A 25,624-nucleotide genomic window follows, 5' to 3' on the forward strand; every position below is an offset into this window, starting at 1 on the left:
CGCACCCTGGACAGACAACAAAGACGTCTGGAGACGCACCCTGGACAGACAACAAAGACGTCTGGAGACGCACCCTGGACAGACAACAAAGACGTCTGGAGACGCACCCTGGACAGACAAAACAAAGACGTCCGGAGACGCACCCTGGACAGACAAAACAAAGACGTCCGGAGACGCACCCTGGACAGACAAAACAAAGACGTCCGGAGACGCACCCTGGACAGACAAAACAAAGACGTCCGGAGACACACCCTGGACAGACAAAACAAAGACGTCCGGAGACACACCCTGGACAGACAAAACAAAGACGTCCGGAGACGCACCCTGGACAGACAAAACAAAGACGTCCGGAGACACACCCTGGACAGACAAAACAAAGACGTCCGGAGACACACCCTGGACAGACAAAACAAAGACGTCCGGAGACGCACCCTGGACAGACAAAACAAAGACGCCCAGAGACGCACCCTGGACAGACAAAACAAAGACGTCCGGAGACACACCCTGGACAGACAAAACAAAGACGTCTGGAGACGCACCCTGGACAGACAAAACAAAGACGTCCGGAGACGCACCCTGGACAGACAAAACAAAGACGTCTGGAGACGCACCCTGGACAGACAAAACAAAGACGTCTGGAGACGCACCCTGGACAGACAAAACAGAGACGTCTGGAGACGCACCCTGGACAGACAACACAAAGACGTCCGGAGACACACCCTGGACAGACAAAACAAAGACGTCCGGAGACGCACCCTGGACAGACAAAACAAAGACGCCCAGAGACGCACCCTGGACAGACAAAACAAAGACGTCTGGAGACACACCTTAGACAGCAGCCCACCAACATGGATCACTGGCTGGGATGGGGCCTCCAGTAACAGGGAAAATCCTTGTAGCGCATCATGTTCAAACAAGAGGCTAGTAGACATCAACACCACCCTGAGTCAGACAGTTTCTAGAAAGGCTTACTTGAAACAACCCAACAAGGCCAGTCAGACACAGAATGAGTGGCAGTGGTGAAGAAATGACCTAATCTAGATCCTTCTGTAGAGTAAAGCATTATGCTAAATTATTTACAACCACTACCAGAAGAATTTAGCTATTTAAAAATAAAAAAATAAATACATAGGCCTAGCCTAAAATACAGTAAATAAACATAGGCTGGCCATGGTGAGCTTCATGATATTAGTACCAGGGGGTCAGGGTAGACATTCTTCCCTGAAGATGGACCGGACAATAACAGACTACGAAATCCATAACATAACCTTGCTGGAATTCAAGAGGAGAGGGGGATGGGACGACATGGTAATAGCCACTACCAGCTAGAGGTTTCCACCAACTCTTAACTCAGCGGTGTGAGAGAATAGGATATACTCCCTCATTTCACATTTAGTCTCTCTCACACACACACACACACACACACACACACACACACACACACACACACACACACACACACCTCAGGAATTTCAAATGGTAGGGCAGTCAGTCAGCAGATGTATTTCTGTTGTTTCAAGTCCACATGTTAAATAGCTTTGCCCATTTAAAAAAAAAAAAGGAGTAACAAAAATTTGACTGATCTGAAATAGCCTATAATTTAAAGCTTTCTTAATGCACTCTTAGCTTACAACTTGAATCAGTTGCCTATGATTAAAATCTAATTGAATGGTAATGCAATTAGTGGACAGAGTCTAATGATCGAGCCTAACCTTGAGTGAGCCACTGAATGGGTAAAAGTCAGCTGAGCTTAGTCTTGAGTCTTTGGATCCCCACTGAGCATGGCTTACTCAACTCAAATTGTATTTGTCACATGCGCTGAACAACAGGTGTAGGTAGACCTTAGCGTGAAATGCTTACTTACAAGCAATGCAGTTCCAAGAAATAAGAAAATATTGACAAAATAAACTAAAGTAAAAAAGAAAAAAGTAACAATAAAATGACATAACAATAACAAGGCTATAAACAGGGGGTGCTGGTACCGAGTCAATGTTTGGGGGTACAGGTTAGTCAGGTCATTTGTACATGTAGGTAAGGTAAAAGTGACTACTGTAATTTCCTATCGACTTAATTAAAGCCAATACTAAATCAGACCAGATAGTTACTGGAGGAAGTGAGCAGGGACTATGCATAGTATGGTTTGTACTAGGCCTATATAGATTGGTGCTGCTGAGGCTTGAGAACGGACAGACTTTCGACACAATCACCAGGAAACAATGCTGATAACTAGAGAGTAGAGATAGACAAAGGTGTAGAGGACAAAGGGTTGTACGGGGGGGGGGGGGGGGGGGGATTGTTGATCTGCGGAGCAAGAAGGAAATTGGAGATCAGCTGAATGAAACAATCATGTTGGTTGATGACTACCAGTTAGACTAAGTGAGCATTGTTTGAGTACGACTCGGTCTCTCACACAGGGCGGTAACACTGCTGAATCCCATAAACGAACCTCAAATGAATATGCAGCAGGTTTTCAAAACACTGCTGTCTTCTAAGAGGCCATCTGCACCATTATTTACAGCACCAGATGGCTCCTGTCAGGTACCCTATCATATCAAGAACACCCGAGTTGAGCATCACAGAAGAGGAATGCATAAGGAATGCTGTCACAAAACCCAGAACATGATTCACTGTCCATGCTTATATAGAGAATAGGCCCACATGTGCTGCTCCACAATGTATTTAAGCTGCACTCTTTCAATGTGTAAACAGAGCGAGAATAAAAATCATACACCAGATAGGCTAGTCTATCGCTTCAAATTCCTCATCTTGCTCCTAAAAACCATGCCCTATAAAAGTGCTGCCTGGCCAGCCTGGACTCATAGACTAGACGTAACATTGTAAATGTAAATATGGGGCAGTCAAATGTGACTCGTTTCAGGAAACTAGGCATATGCCGCACGTCATTACTTCACAGGAGTGGCATTTGCGTGTAAACATGTATTTTTTTTATTTGATCAAATAGCGTTTTCCCCCCCAGAAATGCCTTCTGGAACATGTGAACTTGCATGTGCTTTAATAACAAACTTGTACTCCATCCGTAAATACAAATTAAAGTTAAATTATGAGCCTAGTTGGTTTAGCCATGGAAAAAGACAGGAACTTTCCTGCTAGCCATGATTGGCTGAGATAATGGATGGGCTGGACCTGCCGGGAAATGAGTTTGGATTGGTCTGCCATGTAGAATGCTTCTGTCTATAGCGAGAGCTGCTCAGTATGTTAATAGTCCTATCTACCGCGCTGTTTTTGAAAGATATAACGTTAGCCATCGAGAACTACAAAAAAAGTTTTGCTACCTTTCTTAACAACATTTATGCACTGAATTTAGCAGGTACTATCGACAGATCAGTTGGAAAAAGTGATGGGCTACTTTCTGCACACACCATGGTCAGTGTGAACTGGAGTGACTTGACAACGCTGGCCAAACAAGATGTAGCTACAAACAAAACAGAGTTAAATGCTTCCAGTCTGCCATCCATGTATTCGGGTAAGAGTCTAGCTACATTTTCAGAAAATATACATTTCTAATTTTGTCAAAAAGTTATTTATTTGCAAGTTAAAGCATACTGTTCGCTAGTTAGCGAATGTTAGCTTGTTGGCTCGCTAGCAAACATTACGTGTATGATCTGTGCAGGGATATTATTTGAGTCAGAAATTAATTTGTATTGCTAGTTACAGCCTAATGTTAGCTAGCTGACAAGGAACCTAGTTGGTTAGCTCTTTAGCTACCTGCAGATTCATACTACAGCTATGACAATGTTTGTATTGATAGTAGGAGGAGTTTGGATGATGCCAGGTCATTGTTTAGCTAGCTAGCTACATGTCTAAACAAAAGACTCCACTTTGTCAGATGTTTACATAACCCATGAAATCTTTGGTTGTTTACTAAACTACTCACTCTGTTTAGCACATGGCCTCACATGTGTATCCTTAAAGAGATCGTCCCACCTAAGGTTTAAGAGGGTGTGAACAATGCTGAATGGGTGTAGACAAAGAAGAGTTCTCTAGTAGGTGTGCTGGGCCATTTCATCAAAAGTGGGGTTACAAGTTCATCAACTTTCAAAGCAAAATTACTTTAACCATTGTTCCTGTGTACGATGTAGCATCTTCTAGTTCGGAGTCTCTACTTTTATCCAATGTAAAAAACGAAATTACACATTTTGCAACGTAAGACCGAATCGAGGCGGTCGGTCACAAATTAGTATGATATGTTACGTTTAGTATGGTTACATTAGACATATGGTTAGGTTACTTAATGCAATAACGAAGGTTGGTTGGCGTATAATGGATCACAACACACAAGTCACTGGCAGTGCACTCATGGACAAGATATATTGGGTAAAACTGAGATTAAGTTGTTATAAAAATGCCACTGAATAAAGAAAACAAAACCACCTGTCATTATAACGTTATGCCATTCGGAACTACTGGAGCTGACAGAGCCAACGACGCTATAGCTATAAACACTGCGGAATTTGTCAAGTGTCCCAACTGGAAATTATGACAACTAACGTTAGCTCCTCAAGTGACGTTAGCTAGCTGACTTAGCTAGCGTTAGCTAGCTCACGAAATCAAAGAGAGCAAAGACAAAGGTAATTTATTTTCTATTAGGTTAGCTGACGTTAGTTAATACACGTTAGTTAGCTAGATACGTGTGGTGTATTGTTTCGATACTGTTACATTGTAACGTTAGCTAGCTAATTATCAGAGACACTGCTGGCTCGATGAAGTTAACTAGCTAGCTAATAACCTAGCTACCACAAGCAACATTAGAATATAAAACACGTCCAACCCGTTTTACCTGGAATTCGTTCGTTCACACCAGCGATAATCGGTTTCCAAATATTGTTAATTTCATGCACTCCATCCCCGGCGTCCCACCTCTGTCTCTAGTCTTTGACAGGACGCCGACAGCACCGAGGTCATCATTACTCCGATTGTGTTGTCACACCAACGCGTTTACGCCCAACTGAAAACGAGTTTCTATTGGACAAATGAAGGTAGGTCCCGCATCGCTTCATCCCATTAGCTCTGTTCGCTTCCGTATGGTTCTTAAACCGGAAACGGTTTGTTTTTTTGGATCCCATTACCTTTTGCAGAAGCAGCAGCTAACGTTACTCTTCCTGGAGTCCGTAACGAATAAACCCTGGTCCATAGAGCACCATAGTAAACCGATTACGGCTTCGAATTGTGAGATGTCGCCTGACAGATCCCTCCCAGTCCTTTTTGGTAGGACAAAGTAGGGTACCAGCCAGAGCCATATATCATCTAAATACAGGCTTTCTCTCTGCTGATGTTGAGAAACATTTCTCATTTTATAAAATAATGACGTGAATCTATGATGTGGTGACACTGGTGATATGTCTGCAATCTTTCAAATCTAGTAATATGGATCAACAGTTAGGCCTTGAAGACACAAGGCATTGACACATTTTTTACATAGATACTGGAGATTTTATTTAACTTTTTTTTTTGTACAAACAGAGGCTGCAAATGCCTTCCAAACATGTATTGTCCTCAGAATACAGTATCCCTTTTACAGCTCCAAAACAAAACATGTATGTTCACCAGAAGAAAATAAATCTAATTTGAAAAAGAGACAAATGTCAAATGTTTCAGTGGATGACCAGCAAGTCCCATTTTAGCCTCATACAGTTAACTAGAAAACATGGAATAAATCTAACATATTCCCAAGAAGAAAGAGTAATACATGAATTATGATAAACTATTGCCAGGCTCATGTCACCTTACAAGTACTGAAATAATACTCATTCCACATACAGTATGCATACACTGAAATGCTAAAGTCATACATAGAGTAATATATTCCATATTTTTAGACTTTAAAATCCATTCCACATATTTAGAATAACAATGTATCTTATGCTGCCATATATTACTTTTTCATGAAAGAAGGGAAGCGACTAGCCCTATAAAGGAAATTATATGTATCACACTGACAATCAATAACCAAGTTCTCTTTCAGTTGAAGCCCAATTGTTCAACTGTTTCATCCTAAATGTTATTGGCCACACTTTGATGAACACCACAATAAATAAACCTAAGAACCCAATGTAAGCACTGTCTCTAGCATGACGCAGTACGTATTGTACAACCATAAGACGAGGTTAGAGCGATAACTAACCCATATAAACTCAAAGAACCTTCATCTTTCCATGCAAAGGTTTTCTACACACAGAAAATGTCCTAATGCATCACAGTGTGGGCAGTCTGGAGTAAAAACAAAAGTAACTGAAAGTGCAAGCCCATCCAAAGTAGGTTATGTTCTGGATTAGTGCCATGTTGATACATACATACAAACATACATACAGTAGCAACAGATAGGACAACAGGTGGTTACAGACTGTTTGGCTGTTATTGGTAAAACAAACAAAGGACATATTACAAATGAACGATACACAGCATAGCATAGAGCCTTGAGCGATATGATCTAGATATGAGTCATATAACTGACAGTGATTTTTGAAAGTGTCCTCCTACAAGTATAGATAGCACTTAGTTACTACTAATGTAATTTCCTTCAGATGAGGGTATTCAACTCTGTAAATACAGTAGACTTCATTTTACACAGAACTGGAACAGAAAAGCTGAAAATTAGATATTTTGTTATTGTAGACAGAGCTAAGGCAGAGTGAGGGTTATTGACTAAGCATTTGTCCATTGTCAGCATCGTATTTATTCCAAAAATGAATTGGACTCAGTTTGGTATCATAATATTCAGACGAGATCTCCAACACAGGCTAGTACCATGAATGGAGATACCAAACTCTACGGTCATGTATTGGTCTCAAAATATGTGCCAGAATGACATATTGGTTTTCTCAAAAGGCAAGGGAGACTAAAGCACCCAGTAAGTCTCCTAACAGCAATTCCAATTACATATTGAAACCCACGGCATACATCCTGAATAAAAGCTATAGCGTGGAGGCACAATGGAGCAGAACAGTGCACATTAAGCACTAATTATGGAGATGAAAGCGATCCAAATGACTGGTCAATGCACTGCCTTTCTCTCTCATAGCTAATGGCTTGCTTCATGTACAGTTACATGTGTGTGGGATATGTGAGGATACATTAGGCCAAAAATGTGTTGTTAAAAATGATGACTATGGCTATTAACCGGAACTGAGTTAGTTGATATATGGTTAGGTCAGGATTTGAAACATGTCGTAATTTCCTTTTTTATACAGTAAATCATTGTCCCATTAATTCATTCACTCACTCACTCACACATTTGTGGGCATGAATGCTTGCATACACACCCACACACTCACAAATGCCAGATTTTACACTACCTACTGTACTGACTACAGTCAAAACTGCCAGAAATGTCTCCGGCTAACTTCAAAATGCCGGAGTCCTTCATGAAATCTCAGTAGCGTAGAGAGTAGTACAGTCTCCGAGTTAGTAAACTAAACACGTTTCTTGTTAACAATTTGTCAGCCAGCATGAAACATTATAACCTATTTTAAGCTTCTTTATCAGAACCAAAGCACATCCCAACATGACAACAACAAGTACAGTGAGCTTTTTGTTGTTGTTTTGGCTCTGTAATTCAGCACTTTGGATATGAAATGATACAATGACTATGAAGTTAAAGTGCAGGCTGTCAGCTTTAATTTGAGGGTATTTTCATCCCTATCGGCTGAACCGTTTAGTAATTACAGGACATTTTGTGCCCGATAGAAATGAATGGTAAATCATGTATTGTGTCATTTTGGAGTCACTTTTATTGTAAATAAGAATAGAATATGTTTCTAAACAGTTCTACATTCATGTGGATGCCGTTAATTCAGGATGATCTGTAATCATGGTAGCATCCACATTAATGTAGAAGTGTTTAGAAACATTCTATTCTTATTTACAATAACAATGACTCCAAAATGACACAATACATTATTTGCCATTCATTTCTATTGGTCACAAAATAATCTGAAACACAACCAAAACAAACAGCAAATGCATCCAACACATGTTGAGTCACAAGCTTGATGTAATCCAATGAATATGGGACTAAATATATACTTAACTTTTGACTACTTGAATACACATAAGTGAATTTGTCCCAATATTTTTGTCCCCTAAAATGGGTGGACTATATACAAAGAGTGCAGTCATTTCTATACGGTTCACCTGATATGGATAAACATACCCTCAAATCAAAGCTGGCCGTCTGCACTTTAACCTCATAGTCATTGTATCATTTCAAACCTAAAATACTGGAGTACAGAGCCATAACAACAACAAATGTGTCGCTGTCCCAATACTTTTGGAACTCACTATAGATGACAACACAGTGAAGAAAATAAATGTAATTAAACATGCCTGCATGTTAAATCAAGGTACTGAAATTAAAAACCCTACTAATATAATCTTCTCTTTTTTTTCTGAACAAAATATTCTAAGAGCATTTTCTTTTCCAGGTCCCTTTTGTGGGTTACTATCAGGCAGACAATGGGGGAGGGGTGTAGGGGACGGTTTAAGACAGCTGTCCAAACACCCACCAAAATATTGGTGAAAATAGGATAAACAAGTATTCTTTCATAAAAGCAACAGAATGGTTCACTTTAGACAAAAATGTAGAGCGCCTGCAAATCAAAACAACCAATTTGAAATAGGCAAATTACCTTCATTTACATGATAATTACTTTTACAAGACCACAGAGACAGTTGACAAGAGGAAACACGTTATTGTATGTACTGTATACTACTAAATGTATCGTTTTGTTTACTACTTCAGTAACACAGCAAGATTTCAGGGCCGGTGGTGGTGGACTAGGACAATCACCGGGAAGGTTACCCAACAGATAAAGAGAGGTTGTGACATTTCCACAGCAGCATTCAAAATCATAGAGGGAGTGTTACCTTCATGATGGATAAATGGCTAACAAAAGGCTGGACAAAATTGCAGTTATTCCCACAACAAGGCTACATCCTGGTTACGTAGGCAGGATATGATCTGCCATCCCCCCAGGACTCAAGGCTGAAACCTACCCCACTTTCTTCATCAAATCGGAACAAAGAGATGTTGTATCTGGCCCCCACCCCCAAAAATAAATTATGCTCATATCAATGATTATTACACTGTTAAAATAAGTAACATACAAAAATTACAGCTTTACGATTATGTAAATAATTTATCTGTAAATACAATTGTGTTAAAAAAAGAAAGAAAGCCAAACAACAGATTATTTTTGCTATATCTCCTATGACATCTCCGGACCAAAGATATGAACGCAGACAAAATCCCATGTTAGAAAATATATTGCTTCCCGGATATTTAAAATAAGGACTACTTGAGACACAAACAACACAACTAGATAGAATTGCTTTATGGTCCAAACTGTTGGCAGTCCTTTTATAATCTATAGAAAGATCACCCGTTTCTGTCAACTGTTTCTTTTCTTGCAGTCTCTCTGTGTTTGTCCAAGGCTTGTTTACCTTGTACAGTGGGGCAAAAAAGTATTTAGTCAGCCACCAATTGTGCAAGTTCTCCCACTTAAAAAGATGAGAGGCCTGTAATTTTCATCATCGGTACACTTCAACTATGACAGACAAAATGAGAAAAAAAATCCAGAAAATCACATTGTAGGATTTTTTATGAATTTATTTGCAAATTATGGTGGAAAATAAGTATTTGGTCACCTACAAACAAGCAAGATTTATGGCTCTCACAGACCTGTAACTTCTTCTTTAAGAGGCTCCTCTGTCCTCCACTCGTTACCTGTATTAATGGCATCTGTTTGAACTTGTTATCCGTATAAAAGACAACTGTCCACAACCTCAAACAGTCACACTCCAAACTCCACTATGGCCAAGACCAAAGAGCTGTCAAAGGACACCAGGAACAAAATTGTAGACCTGCACCAGACTAGGAAGACTGAATCTGCAATAGGTAAGTAGCTTGGTTTGAAGAAATCAACTGTGGGAGCAATTATTAGGAAATGGAAGACATACAAGACCACTGATAATCTCCCTCGATCTGGGGCTCCACGCAAGATCTCACCCCGTGGGGTCAAAATGATCACAAAAACGGTGAGAAAAAATCCCAGAACCACACAGGGGGACATAGTGAATGACCTGCAGAGCTGGGACCAAAGTAACAAAGCCTACCAACAGTAACACACTACGCCGCCAGGGACTCAAATCCTGCAGTGCCCTGCTTAAGCCAGTACATTTCCAGGCCCATTTGAAGTTTGCTAGAGAGCATTTGGATGATCCAGAAGAAGATTGAAGAGGAAGAAGAAGATCCAGAAGAAGATTGGGAGAATGTCATATGGTCAGATGAAACCAAAATATAACTTTTTGGTAAAAACTCAACTCGTTGTGTTTGGAGGACAAAGAATGCTGAGTTGCATCCAAAGAACACCATACCTACTGTGGGTGGAAACATCATGCTTTGGGGCTGTTTTTCTGCAAAGGGACCAGGACGACTGATCCGTGTAAAGGAAAGAATGAATGGGGCCATGTATTGTGAGATTTTGAGTGAAAACCTCCTTCCATCAGCAAGGGAATTGAAGATGAAACGTGGCTGGGTCATTCAGCATGACAATAATCCCAAACACACCGCCCGGGCAACGAAGGAGTGGCTTCTTAAGAAGCATTTCAAGGTCCTGGAGTGGCCTTGCCAGTCTTCAGATCTCAACCCCATAGAAAATCTTTGGAGGGAGTTGAAAGTCTGTGTTGCCCAGCAGCAGCCCCAAAACATCACTGCTCTAGAGGAGATCTGCATGGAGGAATGGGCCTAAATACCAGCAACAGTGTGTGAAAACCTTGTGAAGACTTACAGAAAACATTTGACCTCTGTCATTGCCAACAAAGGGTGTATAACAAAGTATTGAGATTAAGTATTTGGTCAATAACAAAAGTTTTTTTCCACCATCATTTGCAAATAAATTCATTAAAATCATACAATGTGATTTTCTGGTTTTTTTTCTTCTCATTTTGTCTGTCATAGTTGAAGTGTAGCTATGATGAAAATGACAGGCCTCTCATCTTTTTAAGTGGGAGAACTTGCACAATTGGGTGGCTGACTAAATACTCTTTTTGCTCCACTGTATACACTTTTTTGTGTGTGTGTGTGTGTGTGTGTGTTTGTGTGTGTGTGTGTGTGAGTTTTGGATTCCTGGGACAACTGCGTGGTGATCCTGGCAGCTCTGGATGTTCCTATCAGAACCTCTTCAGAGGACCCAGATGGTTCCTTTTCAACCTAACCTTATTAAGCATTGTGGCCCCAGTGTATCACGTGTAAAACATACAGATTGAATCTCTCCAGCGGTGGATTAAGAAATAACTCAAACATTTGAGATGGCTAAACAAAACGCAGCGCAGGCTCTTGCCTTCATAATTGTCCAAAAAACAAAATATACTGTGTATGTGATGTCCATCACAATCTGGCTATTTCTGAAGAGGCATACAGTACAAAACGAAAACAATAAAAGCATTGCATTTCTGCTCTGCCTGTATAAGTCTTCAAACTAAATCGAGAAGAACTGAGAATGACCTTCCACAACAATAACTTAAAGTGGAGAAGCCCAAAAGTGTGATGAGAAATCACAGAATCTGTCATAAGTTACACAATAGCTGTTTCTCTGCTTACCAAGCAGGAGCCGATACCAAAAAAACTCAAATCTAACCTGGGGACACTCTTTTCCCCTACATGCATATCAGTATCAAATTTAAGTGTTTAATTTGTGGTTACAGCGGGCATGTCCAATAGTGGCATTCATTCCAGACACCGTACACAAGCTGTGGAGCTTTGACATGAGAGCGAAAAGACAGAGCGAGGAGGAGAGGAGAATATGTTGCGTCAGAGAGGCACAGAGAGTCACACTGGCTATTGGGTGTGATGTAATAATGCATTATCATCATCAGATGTGTGGTACTGGTGTCAACCTCTTGTTCTCGAAGGGGGTTGTGGCGCCCTCTGCAGGATACGTCCAGAATCAACGCGAAGAAATCTCCTGCTGCAGTCCAGTCCAGCTAGGACCATTCTCACTCTCAGTGGCCTTCCCAAATGGACATACTGTACTGTAGACTCGGGTTTGAGTCTCTATCTCCCTGTGGAACCCTCTACACTTCGGTGGAGAAGAGGATGCTCTGACGCTTACTGTCCGGCGTGGGGATGGTCTCCAGCTGGAGGAAGTACAGCAACACCTGGACCTGGGGGGACAGACGGACAGTGAGAGGGACGATAATACCAAAGAAGGGGGAGGGGGAGAGAGAGAGACAGACTACCTGTGACATGACCTCCAGGGACCAGCTGTCTCCCATGCTGATAGGCTGCGTGGGGTTGGTGGGGATCATGCTGTCCTTCTCTGCAGGACGCAGCAGGGTGGGGCCAAACACCGTGGCCAGGTTGTGGAGGGACATCTTGTTGATGCTCTCCTTGTCAGCCACCCTGGGGAGCGGGCAGGGACCGAGGGTGAATGGTGGGTCGTGGTAACACGTGAAAGGACATAACAATCCCTCTGTTACTCAAACACATAAGGAGTTGAGCATCTGCTTGCTTGCTTGGGATCGGCTTGTCTCTAAATGCCTGCGTTTGTCTAAGTGTAGCTCGATGTCTGTGTGTCTGTCTGTGTGTACCTCTTCAAGTGATCCAGCAGGAAAAGGAACGTGACCAGGTTGGGTTCTGGCAGCGACAACAGTAGATTCAGCATGCAGCTCTCTTTGGCAACGCTGTCAGACAGGGCTGCAGAAAGAGAGACCAACATTCACACATTAAGTGCTGAGTTATACCACGATATGATAATGAATATGATAATGGTAGATGTGGCTGTTGGCCCGGTCAAAGCCATGTGACTAACCAATGCCTCCTGCGAAGTTGGGGTACAGGTCATCGGTGAAGAGGGGTTCTGGCAGCTCTCTGAAGTACAGCTTCAGAGTCCCGGCGATGGCGTTCACATCCATCTCACTCATCATCACAGACACGTCTTTGTTGTCTGTGGGGAAGATGGGCAGAGCTCAGGAAGACAGGCAGAAAGTGTAGCCATGGCAACAGCGGAGCAGGGAGACGGATAGCCGCGGTCATTTCTGCCATTCACTAAAATCACACTGCGCCTCAGTTCGTTGGCAGATAGGCCGAGGACACAACATGCTCCCCAAAGCAAGCTGTATATGTCGTAATCAGAGAAATCACCACACACACACGTACTCACACAAATGCACAGGCGCACAAGCTCACCCACACATAGGAATTAGTAAGTCTAAATGAAGAAAGAAAACTGGTTAAGCACAAACTCTTTTTCACAAACTTTTTTTGTTGCAAAACCAGAAAATGTACCCATGATTCCCAAAAACGGAGCGGCATAATCAGAAGTTCACCTAAGGGGAGACAGCAGGGTAGGACACATGGATTTTATAGTAGTCAGTCCAACAGACTTGAATTTACATGGGAGTGCACAGAGAGGCTAGTCTGATGGAACCAGACGGACCGCTGCATTCATTGTTCTATCTCGCTTCACGTATCAAGGTTGGTTCCACCAAGCTACAGAACGTCCACAGAGAATGCTATACTGTAGCCTATTCTCACATCCAGGGCTCCACTGAGAGGGAGTGTCAGGGGAAAGTAAGGTGTTGGTACTCACTGGTGTCGAAGGCAGCCTTCAGGGCCTGGATGTCTGTAGCCACCCCTGAGACCCGATAGATGCCCACTTCCTCCATCCCCCTCCGCTCAATCTCCTCCAGACACTGTCTGACGATGTAGGGCACCTTGGAGTGCTCCCGTCTGGCATGGGGAAACACACAATTAAGGAATGGCATACCAGAGGGAATGAGGATACATACACAATGACACAAATTGTTTTTCTGTTGGATGCATAGGTTGCACACAAATTGCATCTTTAACTGTGTTAGTATCCAAAAATGTGTGTGCAATTATTAAAACAATAACAACATACAGTACCAGTAACAAGTTGACATCTACTCATTCAAGGGTTTTTATGTATTTAGACTATTTTCTACATTGTAGAATAATAGTGAAGACATCAAAACGATGAAATAACACATATGGAAACATGTAGTAACCAAAAAAAGTGTTAAACAATTGAGATTCTTCAAAGTAGCCACGTTTGCCTTGATGACAGCTTTGCACACTCTTGGCATTCTCTCAACCAGCTTCATGAGTTTCTCTCAACCAGCTTCACCACCTGGAATACATTTCAATGAATAGGTGTGCCTTGTTAAAAGTTAATGCATTTGAGCCAATCAGTTGTGTTGTGACAAGGTAGGGGTGGTATACAGAATATAGCCCTATTTGGTAAAAGACCAAGTCCATATTATGGCAAGAACAGCTCAAATAAGCAAAGAGAAATTAGAGTCCATCATTAATTTAAGACATGAAGGTCAGTCAATACGGAACATGTCAAGAACTTTGAAAGTTTCTTCAAGTGCAGTCGCAAAAACCATCAAGCGCTATGATGAAACTTGCTCTCATGAGGACCACCACAGGAAAGGAAGACCCAGAGTTACATCTGCTGCAGAGGATAAGTTCATCAGAGTTAACTGCACCTCATATTGCAGCCCAAATAAATGCTTCACAGAGTTCAAGTAACAGACACATCTGAACATCAACTGTTCAAATCAAATCAAATCAAATTTTATTTGTCACATACACATGGTTAGCAGATGTTAATGCGAGTGTAGCGAAATGCTTGTGCTTCTAGTTCCGACAATGCAGTAATAACAAGTAATCTAACTAACAATTCCAAAACTACTGTCTTGTACACAGTGTAAGGGGATAAAGAATATGTACATAAGGATATATGAATGAGTGATGGTACAGAGCAGCATAGGCAAGATACAGTACTTGGTATCGAGTACAGTATATACATATGAGATGAGTATGTAAACAAAGTGGCATAGTTAAAGTGGCTAGTGATACATGTATTACATAAGGATACAGTCGATGATATACAGTACAGTATATACGTATGCATATGAGATGAATAATGTAGGGTAAGTAACATTATATAAGGTAGCATTGTTTAAACCTGTTAAATCTACCCCCACCTTTTTTGAAAATTCTGTTAAAAATCGCGCAACTTTTCAGCGTCCTGCTACTCATGCCAGGAATATAGTATATGCATATGATTAGTATGTGTGGATAGAAAACACTCTGAAGTTTATAAAACTGGTTAAATCACGGCTGTGACTATAACAGAGCGTGTGTTTCATTGAAAAACGCAAGAAAAACTGCTCTCTGAAAGCAAAAAATAATTTCCATAAGTCACTTCCACCAGTTGTTAAAGGAGAACAGAATTTAATGGAAATTTGCCTGCACTTCATACAAATTCCGCACGATGGCGCCATTGTACTAATTTTCAATCGAATTAATTGTTGGAAAATCCATCTGTCTGACCCCAAGTTTTCCAGTCTTCACCCGGATGCAGTTCAAGGAGAGATCAGATTGCATTGTTTTTGAAGTGAGGACCTATTGAAGAGACATCGCCCTGTAATCGTTTTGATAGATTATAAACGTTTACTAATACCTAAAGTTGGATTACAAAAGGATTTCGAAGTGTTTTGTGAAAGTTTATCGTCGACTTTTTTAATTTTAAAAAATTACGCAGCGTTTAAAAACGATGAATTTTTCTGAATGACACTACTTCAATACAAAGCTATTTTGGGTATATATGGACCGATTTAAACGAAAAAAAGACCCAATAGTGATGTTTATGGGGCATATAGGAGTGCCAAGAAAGAAGCTCGTCTAAGGTAATGAATGTTTTATATTTTATTTCTGCGTTTTGGGTAGCGCCGTCTATCGCAAAATCTGTTGTTTACGTGTCGAGCTGGCATTTTGGGGGGTGCATGCTATCAGATAATAGCTTCTGATGCTTTCGCCGAAAAGCATTTTAAAAATCTGACTTGCTGGCTAGGTTCACAACGAGTGTAGCTTTAATTTAATACCCTGCTTGTGAATTTTGATCAAGGTTTGAGTTTTAACGAGTACATTTAGCATTTAGCGTAGCGCATTTGCATTTCCAGGTGCCTACTTGGGACATGTGCGTCTCAAGTAGATTCAAGAAGTTAAAGTGGCTAGTGATATATTTACATCATTTCCCATCAATTCCCATTATTAAAGTGGCTGGAGTTGAGTCAGTGTCAGTGTGTTGGCAGCAGCCACTCAATGTTAGTGGTGGCTGTTTAACAGTCTGATGGCCTTGAGATAGAAGCTGTTTTTCAGTCTCTCGGTCCCAGCTTTGATGCACCTGTACTGACCTCGCCTTCTGGATGATAGCGGGGTGAACAGGCAGTGGCTCAGGTGGTTGATGTCCTTGATGATCTTTATGGCCTTCCTGTGACATCGGGTGGTGTAGGTGTCCTGGAGGGCAGGTAGTTTGCCCCCGGTGATGCGTTGTGCAGACCTCACTACCCTCTGGAGAGCCTTACGGTTGTGGGCGGAGCAGTTGCCGTACCAGGCGGTGATACAGCCCGCCAGGATGCTCTCGATTGTGCATCTGTAGAAGTTTGTGAGTGCTTTTGGTGACAAGCCGAATTTCTTCAGCCTCCTGAGGTTGAAGAGGCGCTGCTGCGCCTTCTTCACAATGCTGTCTGTGTGAGTGGACCAATTCAGTTTGTCTGTGATGTGTATGCCGAGGAACTTAAAACTTGCTACCCTCTCCACTACTGTTCCATCGATGTGGATAGGGGGGTGTTCCCTCTGCTGTTTCCTGAAGTCCACAATCATCTCCTTAGTTTTGTTGACGTTGAGTGTGAGGTTATTTTCCTGACACCACACTCCGAGGGCCCTCACCTCCTCCCTGTAGGCCATCTCGTCGTTGTTGGTAATCAAGCCTACCACTGTTGTGTCGTCCGCAAACTTAATGATTGAGTTGGAGGCGTGCGTGGCCACGCAGTCGTGGGTGAACAGGGAGTACAGGAGAGGGCTCAGAACGCACCCTTGTGGGGCCCCAGTGTTGAGGATCAGCGGGGAGGAGATGTTGTTGCCTACCCTCACCACCTGGGGGCGGCCCGTCAGGAAGTCCAGTACCCAGTTGCACAGGGCGGGGTTGAGACCCAGGGTCTCGAGCTTGATGACGAGCTTGGAGGGTACTATGGTGTTGAATGCCGAGCTGTAGTCGATGAACAGCATTCTCACATAGGTATTCCTCTTGTCCAGATGGGTTAGGGCAGTGTGCAGTGTGGTTGAGATTGCATCGTCTGTGGACCTATTTGGGCGGTAAGCAAATTGGAGTGGGTCTAGGGTGTCAGGTAGGGTGGAGGTGATATGGTCCTTGACTAGTCTCTCAAAGCACTTCATGATGACGGAAGTGAGTGCTACGGGGCGGTAGTCGTTTAGCTCAGTTACCTTAGCTTTCTTGGGAACAGGAACAATGGTGGCCCTCTTGAAGCATGTGGGAACAGCAGACTGGTATAGGGATTGATTGAATATGTCCGTAAACACACCGGCCAGCTGGTCTGCGCATGCTCTGAGGGCGCGGCTGGGGATGCCGTCTGGGCCTGCAGCCTTGCGAGGGTTAACACGTTTAAATGTCTTACTCACCTCGGCTGCAGTGAAGGAGAGACCACATGTTTTCGTTGCAGGCCGTGTCAGTGGCACTGTATTGTCCTCAAAGCGGGCAAAAAAGTTATTTAGTCTGCCTGGGAGCAGGACATCCTGGTCCGTGACTGGGCTGGATTTCTTCCTGTAGTCCGTGATTGACTGTAGACCCTGCCACATGCCTCTTGTGTCTGAGCCGTTGAATTGAGATTCTACTTTGTCTCTGTACTGACGCTTAGCTTGTTTGATAGCCTTGCGGAGGGAATAGCTGCACTGTTTGTATTTGGTCATGTTACCAGACACCTTGCCTTGATTAAAAGCAGTGGTTCGCGCTTTCAGTTTCACGCGAATGCTGCCATCAATCCACGGTTTCTGGTTAGGGAATGTTTTAATCGTTGCTATGGGAACGACATCTTCAACGCACGTTCTAATGAACTCGCACACCGAATCAGCGTATTCGTCAATGTTGTTGTCTGACGCAAATTGGAATGGGTCTAGGGTGTCAGGTAGGGTGGAGGTGATATGGTCCTTGACTAGTCTCTCAAAGCACTTCATGATGACGGAAGTGAGTGCTACGGGGCGGTAGTCGTTTAGCTCAGTTACCTTAGCTTTCTTGGGAACAGGAACAATGGTGTCCCTCTTGAAGCATGTGGGAACAGCAGACTGGTATAGGGATTGATTGAATATGTCCGTAAACACACCGGCCAGCTGGTCTGCGCATGCTCTGAGGGCGCGGCTGGGGATGCCGTCTGGGCCTGCAGCCTTGCGAGGGTTAACACGTTTAAATGTCTTACTCACCTCGGCTGCAGTGAAGGAGAGACTGCATGTTTTCGTTGCAGGCCGTGTCAGTGGCACTGTATTGTCCTCAAAGCGGGCAAAAAAGTTATTTAGTCTGCCTGGGAGCAGGACATCCTGGTCCGTGACTGGGCTGGATTTCTTCCTGTAGTCCGTGATTGACTGTAGACCCTGCCACATGCCTCTTGTGTCTGAGCCGTTGAATTGAGATTCTACTTTGTCTCTGTACTGACGCTTAGCTTGTTTGATAGCCTTGCGGAGGGAATAGCTGCACTGTTTGTATTTGGTCATGTTACCAGACACCTTGCCTTGATTAAAAGCAGTGGTTCGCGCTTTCAGTTTCACGCGAATGCTGCCATCAATCCACGGTTTCTGGTTAGGGAATGTTTTAATCGTTGCTATGGGAACGACATCTTCAACGCACGTTCTAATGAACTCGCACACCGAATCAGCGTATTCGTCAATGTTGTTGTCTGACGCAATACGAAACATGTCCCAGTCCACGTGATGGAAGCAGTCTTGGAGTGTGGAGTCAGCTTGGTCGGACCAGCGTTGGACAGACCTCAGCGTGGGAGCCTCTTGTTTTAGTTTCTGTCTGTAGGCAGGGATCAACAAAATGGAGTCGTGGTCAGCTTTTCCGAAAGGGGGGCGGGGCAGGGCCTTATATGCGTCGCGGAAGTTAGAGTAACAATGATCCAAGGTCTTTCCACCCCTGGTTGCGCAATCAATATGCTGATAAAATTTAGGGAGTCTTGTTTTCAGATTAGCCTTGTTAAAATCCCCAGCTACAATGAATGCAGCCTCCGGATAAATAGTTTCCAGTTTGCAAAGAGTAAAACAAAGTTCATTCAGAGCCATCGATGTGTCTGCTTGGGGGGGGATATATACGGCTGTGATTATAATCGAAGAGAATTCTCTTGGTAGATAATGCGGTCTACATTTGATTGTGAGGAATTCTAAATCAGGTGAACAGAAGGATTTGAGTTCCTGTATGTTTCTTTCATCACACCATGTCACGTTAGCCATAAGGCATACGCCCCCGCCCCTCTTCTTACCAGAAAGATGTTTGTTTCTGTCTGCGCGATGCGTGGAGAAACCCGTTGGCTGCACCGCCTCGGATAGCGTCTCTCCAGTGAGCCACGTTTCCGTGAAGCAAAGAACGTTACAGTCTCTGATGTCCCTCTGGAATGCTACCCTTGCTCGGATTTCATTTTCTCTTGTTGTCAAGAGACTGGACATTGGCAAGAAGAATGCAAGGGAGTGGTGCACGGTGTGCACGTCTCCGGAGTCTGACCAGAAGACCGCCTCGTTTCCCTCTTTTTCGGAGTCGTTTTTTTGGGTCGCTGCATGGGATCCGCTCCGTTGTCCTGTTTGTAAGGCAGAACACAGGATCCGCGTCGCGAAAAACATATTCTTGGTCGTACTGATGGTGAGTTGACGCTGATCTTATATTCAGTAGTTCTTCTCGACTGTATGTAATGAAACCTAAGATGACCTGGGGTACTAATGTAAGAAATAACACGTAAAAAAACAAAAAACTGCATAGTTTCCTAGGAACGCGAAGCGAGGCGGCCATCTCTGTCGGCGCCGGAAGAGGTTCAGAGGAGACTGTGTGAATCAGGCCTTCATGGTCGATTTGCCGCAAAGAAACCACTACTAAAGGACACCAATAATAAGAAGAGACTTGTTTGGACATTACACCGGCGGAAATCTGTCCTTTGGTCTGATGAGTCCAAATGAGAGATTTTTGGTTCCAACCGCTGCGTCTTTGTGAGACGTTGAGTAGGTGAACAGATGCTCTCCGCATGTGTGGTTCCCACTGTGAAGCATGGAGGAGGAGATGTGATGGTGTGGGGGTGCTTTGCCAGTGACACTGTCTGTGATTTATTTAGAATTCAAGGCACACTTAACCAGCATGGCTACCACAGCATTCTGCAGCGATATGCCATCCCATCTGGTTTGTCTTTCAACAGGACAATGACCCAACATACCTCCAGTGTAAGGGCTATCAAGAAGGAGAGTGATGGAGTGCTGAATCAGATGACCTGGCCTCCACAATCACCTGACCTCAACCAAATTGAGAGGGTTTAGGATGAGTTGTCCCGCAAAGTGAAGGAAAAGCAGTCAACAAGTGCTCAGCATATGTGGGAACTCCTTCAAGACTGTTGGAAAAGCAATCCAGGTGAAGCTGGTTGAGAGAATGCCAAGAGTGTGCAAAGCTGTCATCAAGGCAAAGAAAGGGTGGCTACTCTAAAGAATCTAAAATCGAAACTATATTTTATTTGTTTAACACTTTTTTGGTTACTACATGATTCCATATGTGTTATTTCATAGTTTTGATGTCTTCACTATTATTCTACAATGTAGAAAATAGTACAAATAAAGAAAAACTCTTGAATGAGTAGGTGTGTCCAAACTTTTGACTGGTACTGTATATTCCCACTGACAATAACGTGTGTACTGTACTGTACTGCTGGCTCTCACTGCATTGTTGTAGGCTGTGAACCCAAAATATAAACACATCGGCTGTGTACTTTATCATGTTCATTAATTATTATGGATACAAAATGCACAATTACCACTGTGTGTTTTGTTGTGGCTTCATGTACTACAAATGAGCAGGTTGAGCTGGCAGGCAGCCTTGTGTGACTATGTAGTTGTTCTTAGGTCCAGTAGTGATGGTGGTGGTTCTCTGTTGGTGTTATTGGGGGCCTGTTGTCTCTACAGCCTTAATTGGTTCTGCTGTTAAACCTTATTAGTCCGCTCGTTACCAGCAATCCAATTAGCGTCACTCACCAACATTGGTCACAAGCCTGGACTCAACCAGAGACGGAAGCGAGATATCCCACTCCCTAATTGTTTCTGTTTCAATGGAAGTCAATGAACTAAGTAGACCAGACCCAGCTGCTATGGCATTGGTGTCTATGGGAGAGCCACTCCCTTAAGTAGACAGGAACTGGCCATTTTTTTAAATGGTAAACAGCCTGAGTAAACTATCTTTCTTTATCCACAATCTTTGCCTCAACTGCCCTTTACTGTTTAACTACATATTGCACTCTATCTGAACGTCCCTTCACCCCTTCTTTCATGGTCCCTATTTACCCCTCCCCCTCTCCCTCTCTTTATTCTCTGTTGACAACCTCAGAGCAGTGTCCACAAGGACAAATGCAAGTAGGAAAATCGTTTTTTTCCATCTATGGGAGACTGTGTGAGTTGACATCTTGTCAATAACATTTACCTTCCCTAAAATCACAGTCTCTCTCCTTTGACCAGGTCAACAGTAGTACACTGTATAAGGAGGAGGTGCCATTTGGGACACAGACAGAGACCACTCTAATCAGTGGCTTGACAGAAGCTTTGCCAGCTGTACACCAGAAACAATGTTTGTGTTCTCTTAGTAGACTAAAGGAGAAGGGGAACGGGTCTTGTAGCCCAGGGCTTGTACCTGGGGGAGTGAATAGTGACACGGAAATGTAGTTTGGATTATCTGGGATGAGAGGTTTACAATCTCCTTTCAGAGAGATTCTCTGGTTCTCTTAGATTAGGCTGTGACATTCACTTGGGTCACTTGCGTTCACCAGCTGTCTTACAGCAGGCTTTCTCCATGGTTACTGTATAGATGGCCAGGGAGTGTGTTCCCGGGGTATATTTATATGAGGGTACTATTGAACTCACTTGGTCACCGTGGAGATCTTGATTCCGAACACGCCCATGGGTTTCCGTGACGGCATCCTCTTCAGACTGAACTCCCGGCTGGTGAACTTCATAGAGAGCTTCACCTCGATCTGGAGCCGAGAGAGATTAAATGACAGTCTAAGCCCGTTTACACTGACAAGAGATGGCTAAGTATGACAAGAAGCACACATTTAAAGGATCACATGGCATGGCACAAACACAGACTCATCCGTTTAACGGGGCTGACACACTCACCCCGTTCATGGGGATAAGCGTCCTCTGCCAGTCTTTGCCTTGGAGCGTCTGCGGATCCAGCTGGATGGAGCAAAGCCAGAAGAAGATCCTCGGTTAGTCCACCACTACACACAGACACCAAGACTCATAAACACCAATACACACAGACACCAATACACACAGACACCACTACACACAGACACCAAGACTCATAAACACCAATACACACAGACAACAATACACACAGACACCACTACACACAGACACCAAGACTCATACACACAAATACACACAGACACCAAGACTCATAAACACCAATACACACAGACACCAATACACACAGACACCACCACACAGACACCAAGACTCATAAACACCACTGCACACAGACACCAAGACTCATAAACACCAATACACACAGACACCAAGACTCATAAACACCACTACACACAGACACCAAGACTCATAAACACCAATACACACAGACACCAAGACTCATAAACACCAATACACACAGACACAAATACACACAGACACCAAGACTCATAAACACCAATACACACAGACACCAAGACTCATAAACACCAATACACACAGACACCAAGACTCATAAACACCAATACACACAGACACCAAGACTCATAAACACCAATACACACAGACACAAATACACACAGACACCAAGACTCATAAACACCAATACACACAGACACCAAGACTCATAAACACCAATACACACAGACACAAATACACACAGACACCAAGACCCATAAACACCAATACACACAGACACCACCACACAGACACCAAGACTCATAAACACCACTGCACACAGACACCAAGACTCATAAACACCAATACACACAGACACCAAGACTCATAAACACCAATACACACAGACACTAAGACTCATAAACACCAATACACACAGACACCAATACACACAGACACCAAGACTCATAAACACCAATACACACAGACACCAAAACTCATAATCACCACTACACACAGACACCAAGACTCATAAACACCAATACACACAGACACCAAGACTCATAAACACCAATACACACAGACACCAATACACACAGACACCAAGACTCATAAACACCAATACACACAGACACCAATACACACAGACACCAATACTCATAAACACCACTACACACAGACATCACTACACACAGACACCAATACACACAGACACCAATACACACAGACACCAATACACACATACACCAAGACTCATAAACACCAATACACACAGACACCAATACACACAGACACCAAGACTCATAAACACCACTACACACATACACCAAGACTCATAAACACCAATACACACAGACACCAATACACACAGACACCAAGACTCATAAACACCAATACACACAGACACCAATACACACAGACACCACCACACAGACACCAAGACTCATAAACACCACTGCACACAGACACCAAGACTCATAAACACCAATACACACAGACACCAAGACTCATAAACACCACTACACACAGACACCAAGACTCATAAACACCAATACACACAGACACCAAGACTCATAAACACCAATACACACAGACACAAATACACACAGACACCAAGACTCATAAACACCAATACACACAGACACCAAGACTCATAAACACCAATACACACAGACACCAAGACTCATAAACACCAATACACACAGACACCAAGACTCATAAACACCAATACACACAGACACAAATACACACAGACACCAAGACTCATAAACACCAATACACACAGACACCAAGACTCATAAACACCAATACACACAGACACAAATACACACAGACACCAAGACCCATAAACACCAATACACACAGACACCACCACACAGACACCAAGACTCATAAACACCACTGCACACAGACACCAAGACTCATAAACACCAATACACACAGACACCAAGACTCATAAACACCAATACACACAGACACTAAGACTCATAAACACCAATACACACAGACACCAATACACACAGACACCAAGACTCATAAACACCAATACACACAGACACCAAAACTCATAATCACCACTACACACAGACACCAAGACTCATAAACACCAATACACACAGACACCAAGACTCATAAACACCAATACACACAGACACCAATACACACAGACACCAAGACTCATAAACACCAATACACACAGACACCAATACACACAGACACCAATACTCATAAACACCACTACACACAGACATCACTACACACAGACACCAATACACACAGACACCAATACACACAGACACCAATACACACATACACCAAGACTCATAAACACCAATACACACAGACACCAATACACACAGACACCAAGACTCATAAACACCACTACACACATACACCAAGACTCATAAACACCAATACACACAGACACCAATACACACAGACACCAAGACTCATAAACACCAATACACACAGACACCAAGACTCATAAACACCAATACACACAGACACCAATACACACAGACACCACTACACACAGACACCAAGACTCATAAACACCAATACACACAGACAACAATACACACAGACACCACTACACACAGACACCAAGACTCATACACACCACTACACACAGACACCAAGACTCATAAACACCAATACACACAGACACCAATACACACAGACACAAATACACACAGACACCAAGACTCATAAACACCAATACACACAGACACCAATACACACAGACACCACCACACAGACACCAAGACTCATAAACACCACTGCACACAGACACCAAGACTCATAAACACCAATACACACAGACACCAAGACTCATAAACACCACTACACACAGACACCAAGACTCATAAACACCAATACACACAGACACCAAGACTCATAAACACCAATACACACAGACACAAATACACACAGACACCAAGACTCATAAACACCAATACACACAGACACCAAGACTCATAAACACCAATACACACAGACACCAAGACTCATAAACACCAATACACACAGACACCAAGACTCATAAACACCAATACACACAGACACAAATACACACAGACACCAAGACTCATAAACACCAATACACACAGACACCAAGACTCATAAACACCAATACACACAGACACAAATACACACAGACACCAAGACCCATAAACACCAATACACACAGACACCACCACACAGACACCAAGACTCATAAACACCACTGCACACAGACACCAAGACTCATAAACACCAATACACACAGACACCAAGACTCAGAAACACCAATACACACAGACACTAAGACTCATAAACACCAATACACACAGACACCAATACACACAGACACCAAGACTCATAAACACCAATACACACAGACACCAAAACTCATAATCACCACTA

At 43.0% G+C, this 25,624-nt stretch overlaps 2 protein-coding genes across 5 annotated transcripts in view; both read right to left on the minus strand.

The window, feature by feature from the left end:
• Positions 1-7,783, minus strand: part of specc1lb (sperm antigen with calponin homology and coiled-coil domains 1-like b) — a 30,109-nt gene extending 22,326 nt beyond the window's left edge. For both annotated transcript variants that reach the window (XM_021590793.2, XM_021590792.2), the window contains exon 1: positions 4,799-7,783. The gene's annotated coding sequence lies outside the window, so the exon portion shown is untranslated. The remainder of the gene's footprint in view (positions 1-4,798) is intronic.
• Positions 7,784-11,025: 3,242 nt separating this feature from the next.
• The window catches only part of LOC110509728 (breakpoint cluster region protein), a 131,026-nt gene continuing 116,427 nt past the window's right edge, over positions 11,026-25,624 (minus strand). For all 3 annotated transcript variants that reach the window (XM_036967543.1, XM_036967542.1, XM_036967544.1), the window contains exons 17-23: positions 22,250-22,309; positions 21,995-22,104; positions 13,608-13,747; positions 12,828-12,962; positions 12,607-12,712; positions 12,256-12,418; positions 11,026-12,180 (exon numbers count right to left, since the gene is read on the minus strand). In XM_036967543.1, the coding sequence (XP_036823438.1) occupies positions 12,091-12,180; positions 12,256-12,418; positions 12,607-12,712; positions 12,828-12,962; positions 13,608-13,747; positions 21,995-22,104; positions 22,250-22,309 (804 nt within the window). In that variant the 3' untranslated portion in view covers positions 11,026-12,090. The remainder of the gene's footprint in view (positions 12,181-12,255; positions 12,419-12,606; positions 12,713-12,827; positions 12,963-13,607; positions 13,748-21,994; positions 22,105-22,249; positions 22,310-25,624) is intronic.

The sequence above is a fragment of the Oncorhynchus mykiss genome, chromosome Y (genome assembly GCF_013265735.2).
Source record: "Oncorhynchus mykiss isolate Arlee chromosome Y, USDA_OmykA_1.1, whole genome shotgun sequence".
Taxonomy (NCBI): Eukaryota; Metazoa; Chordata; class Actinopteri; order Salmoniformes; family Salmonidae; genus Oncorhynchus; species Oncorhynchus mykiss.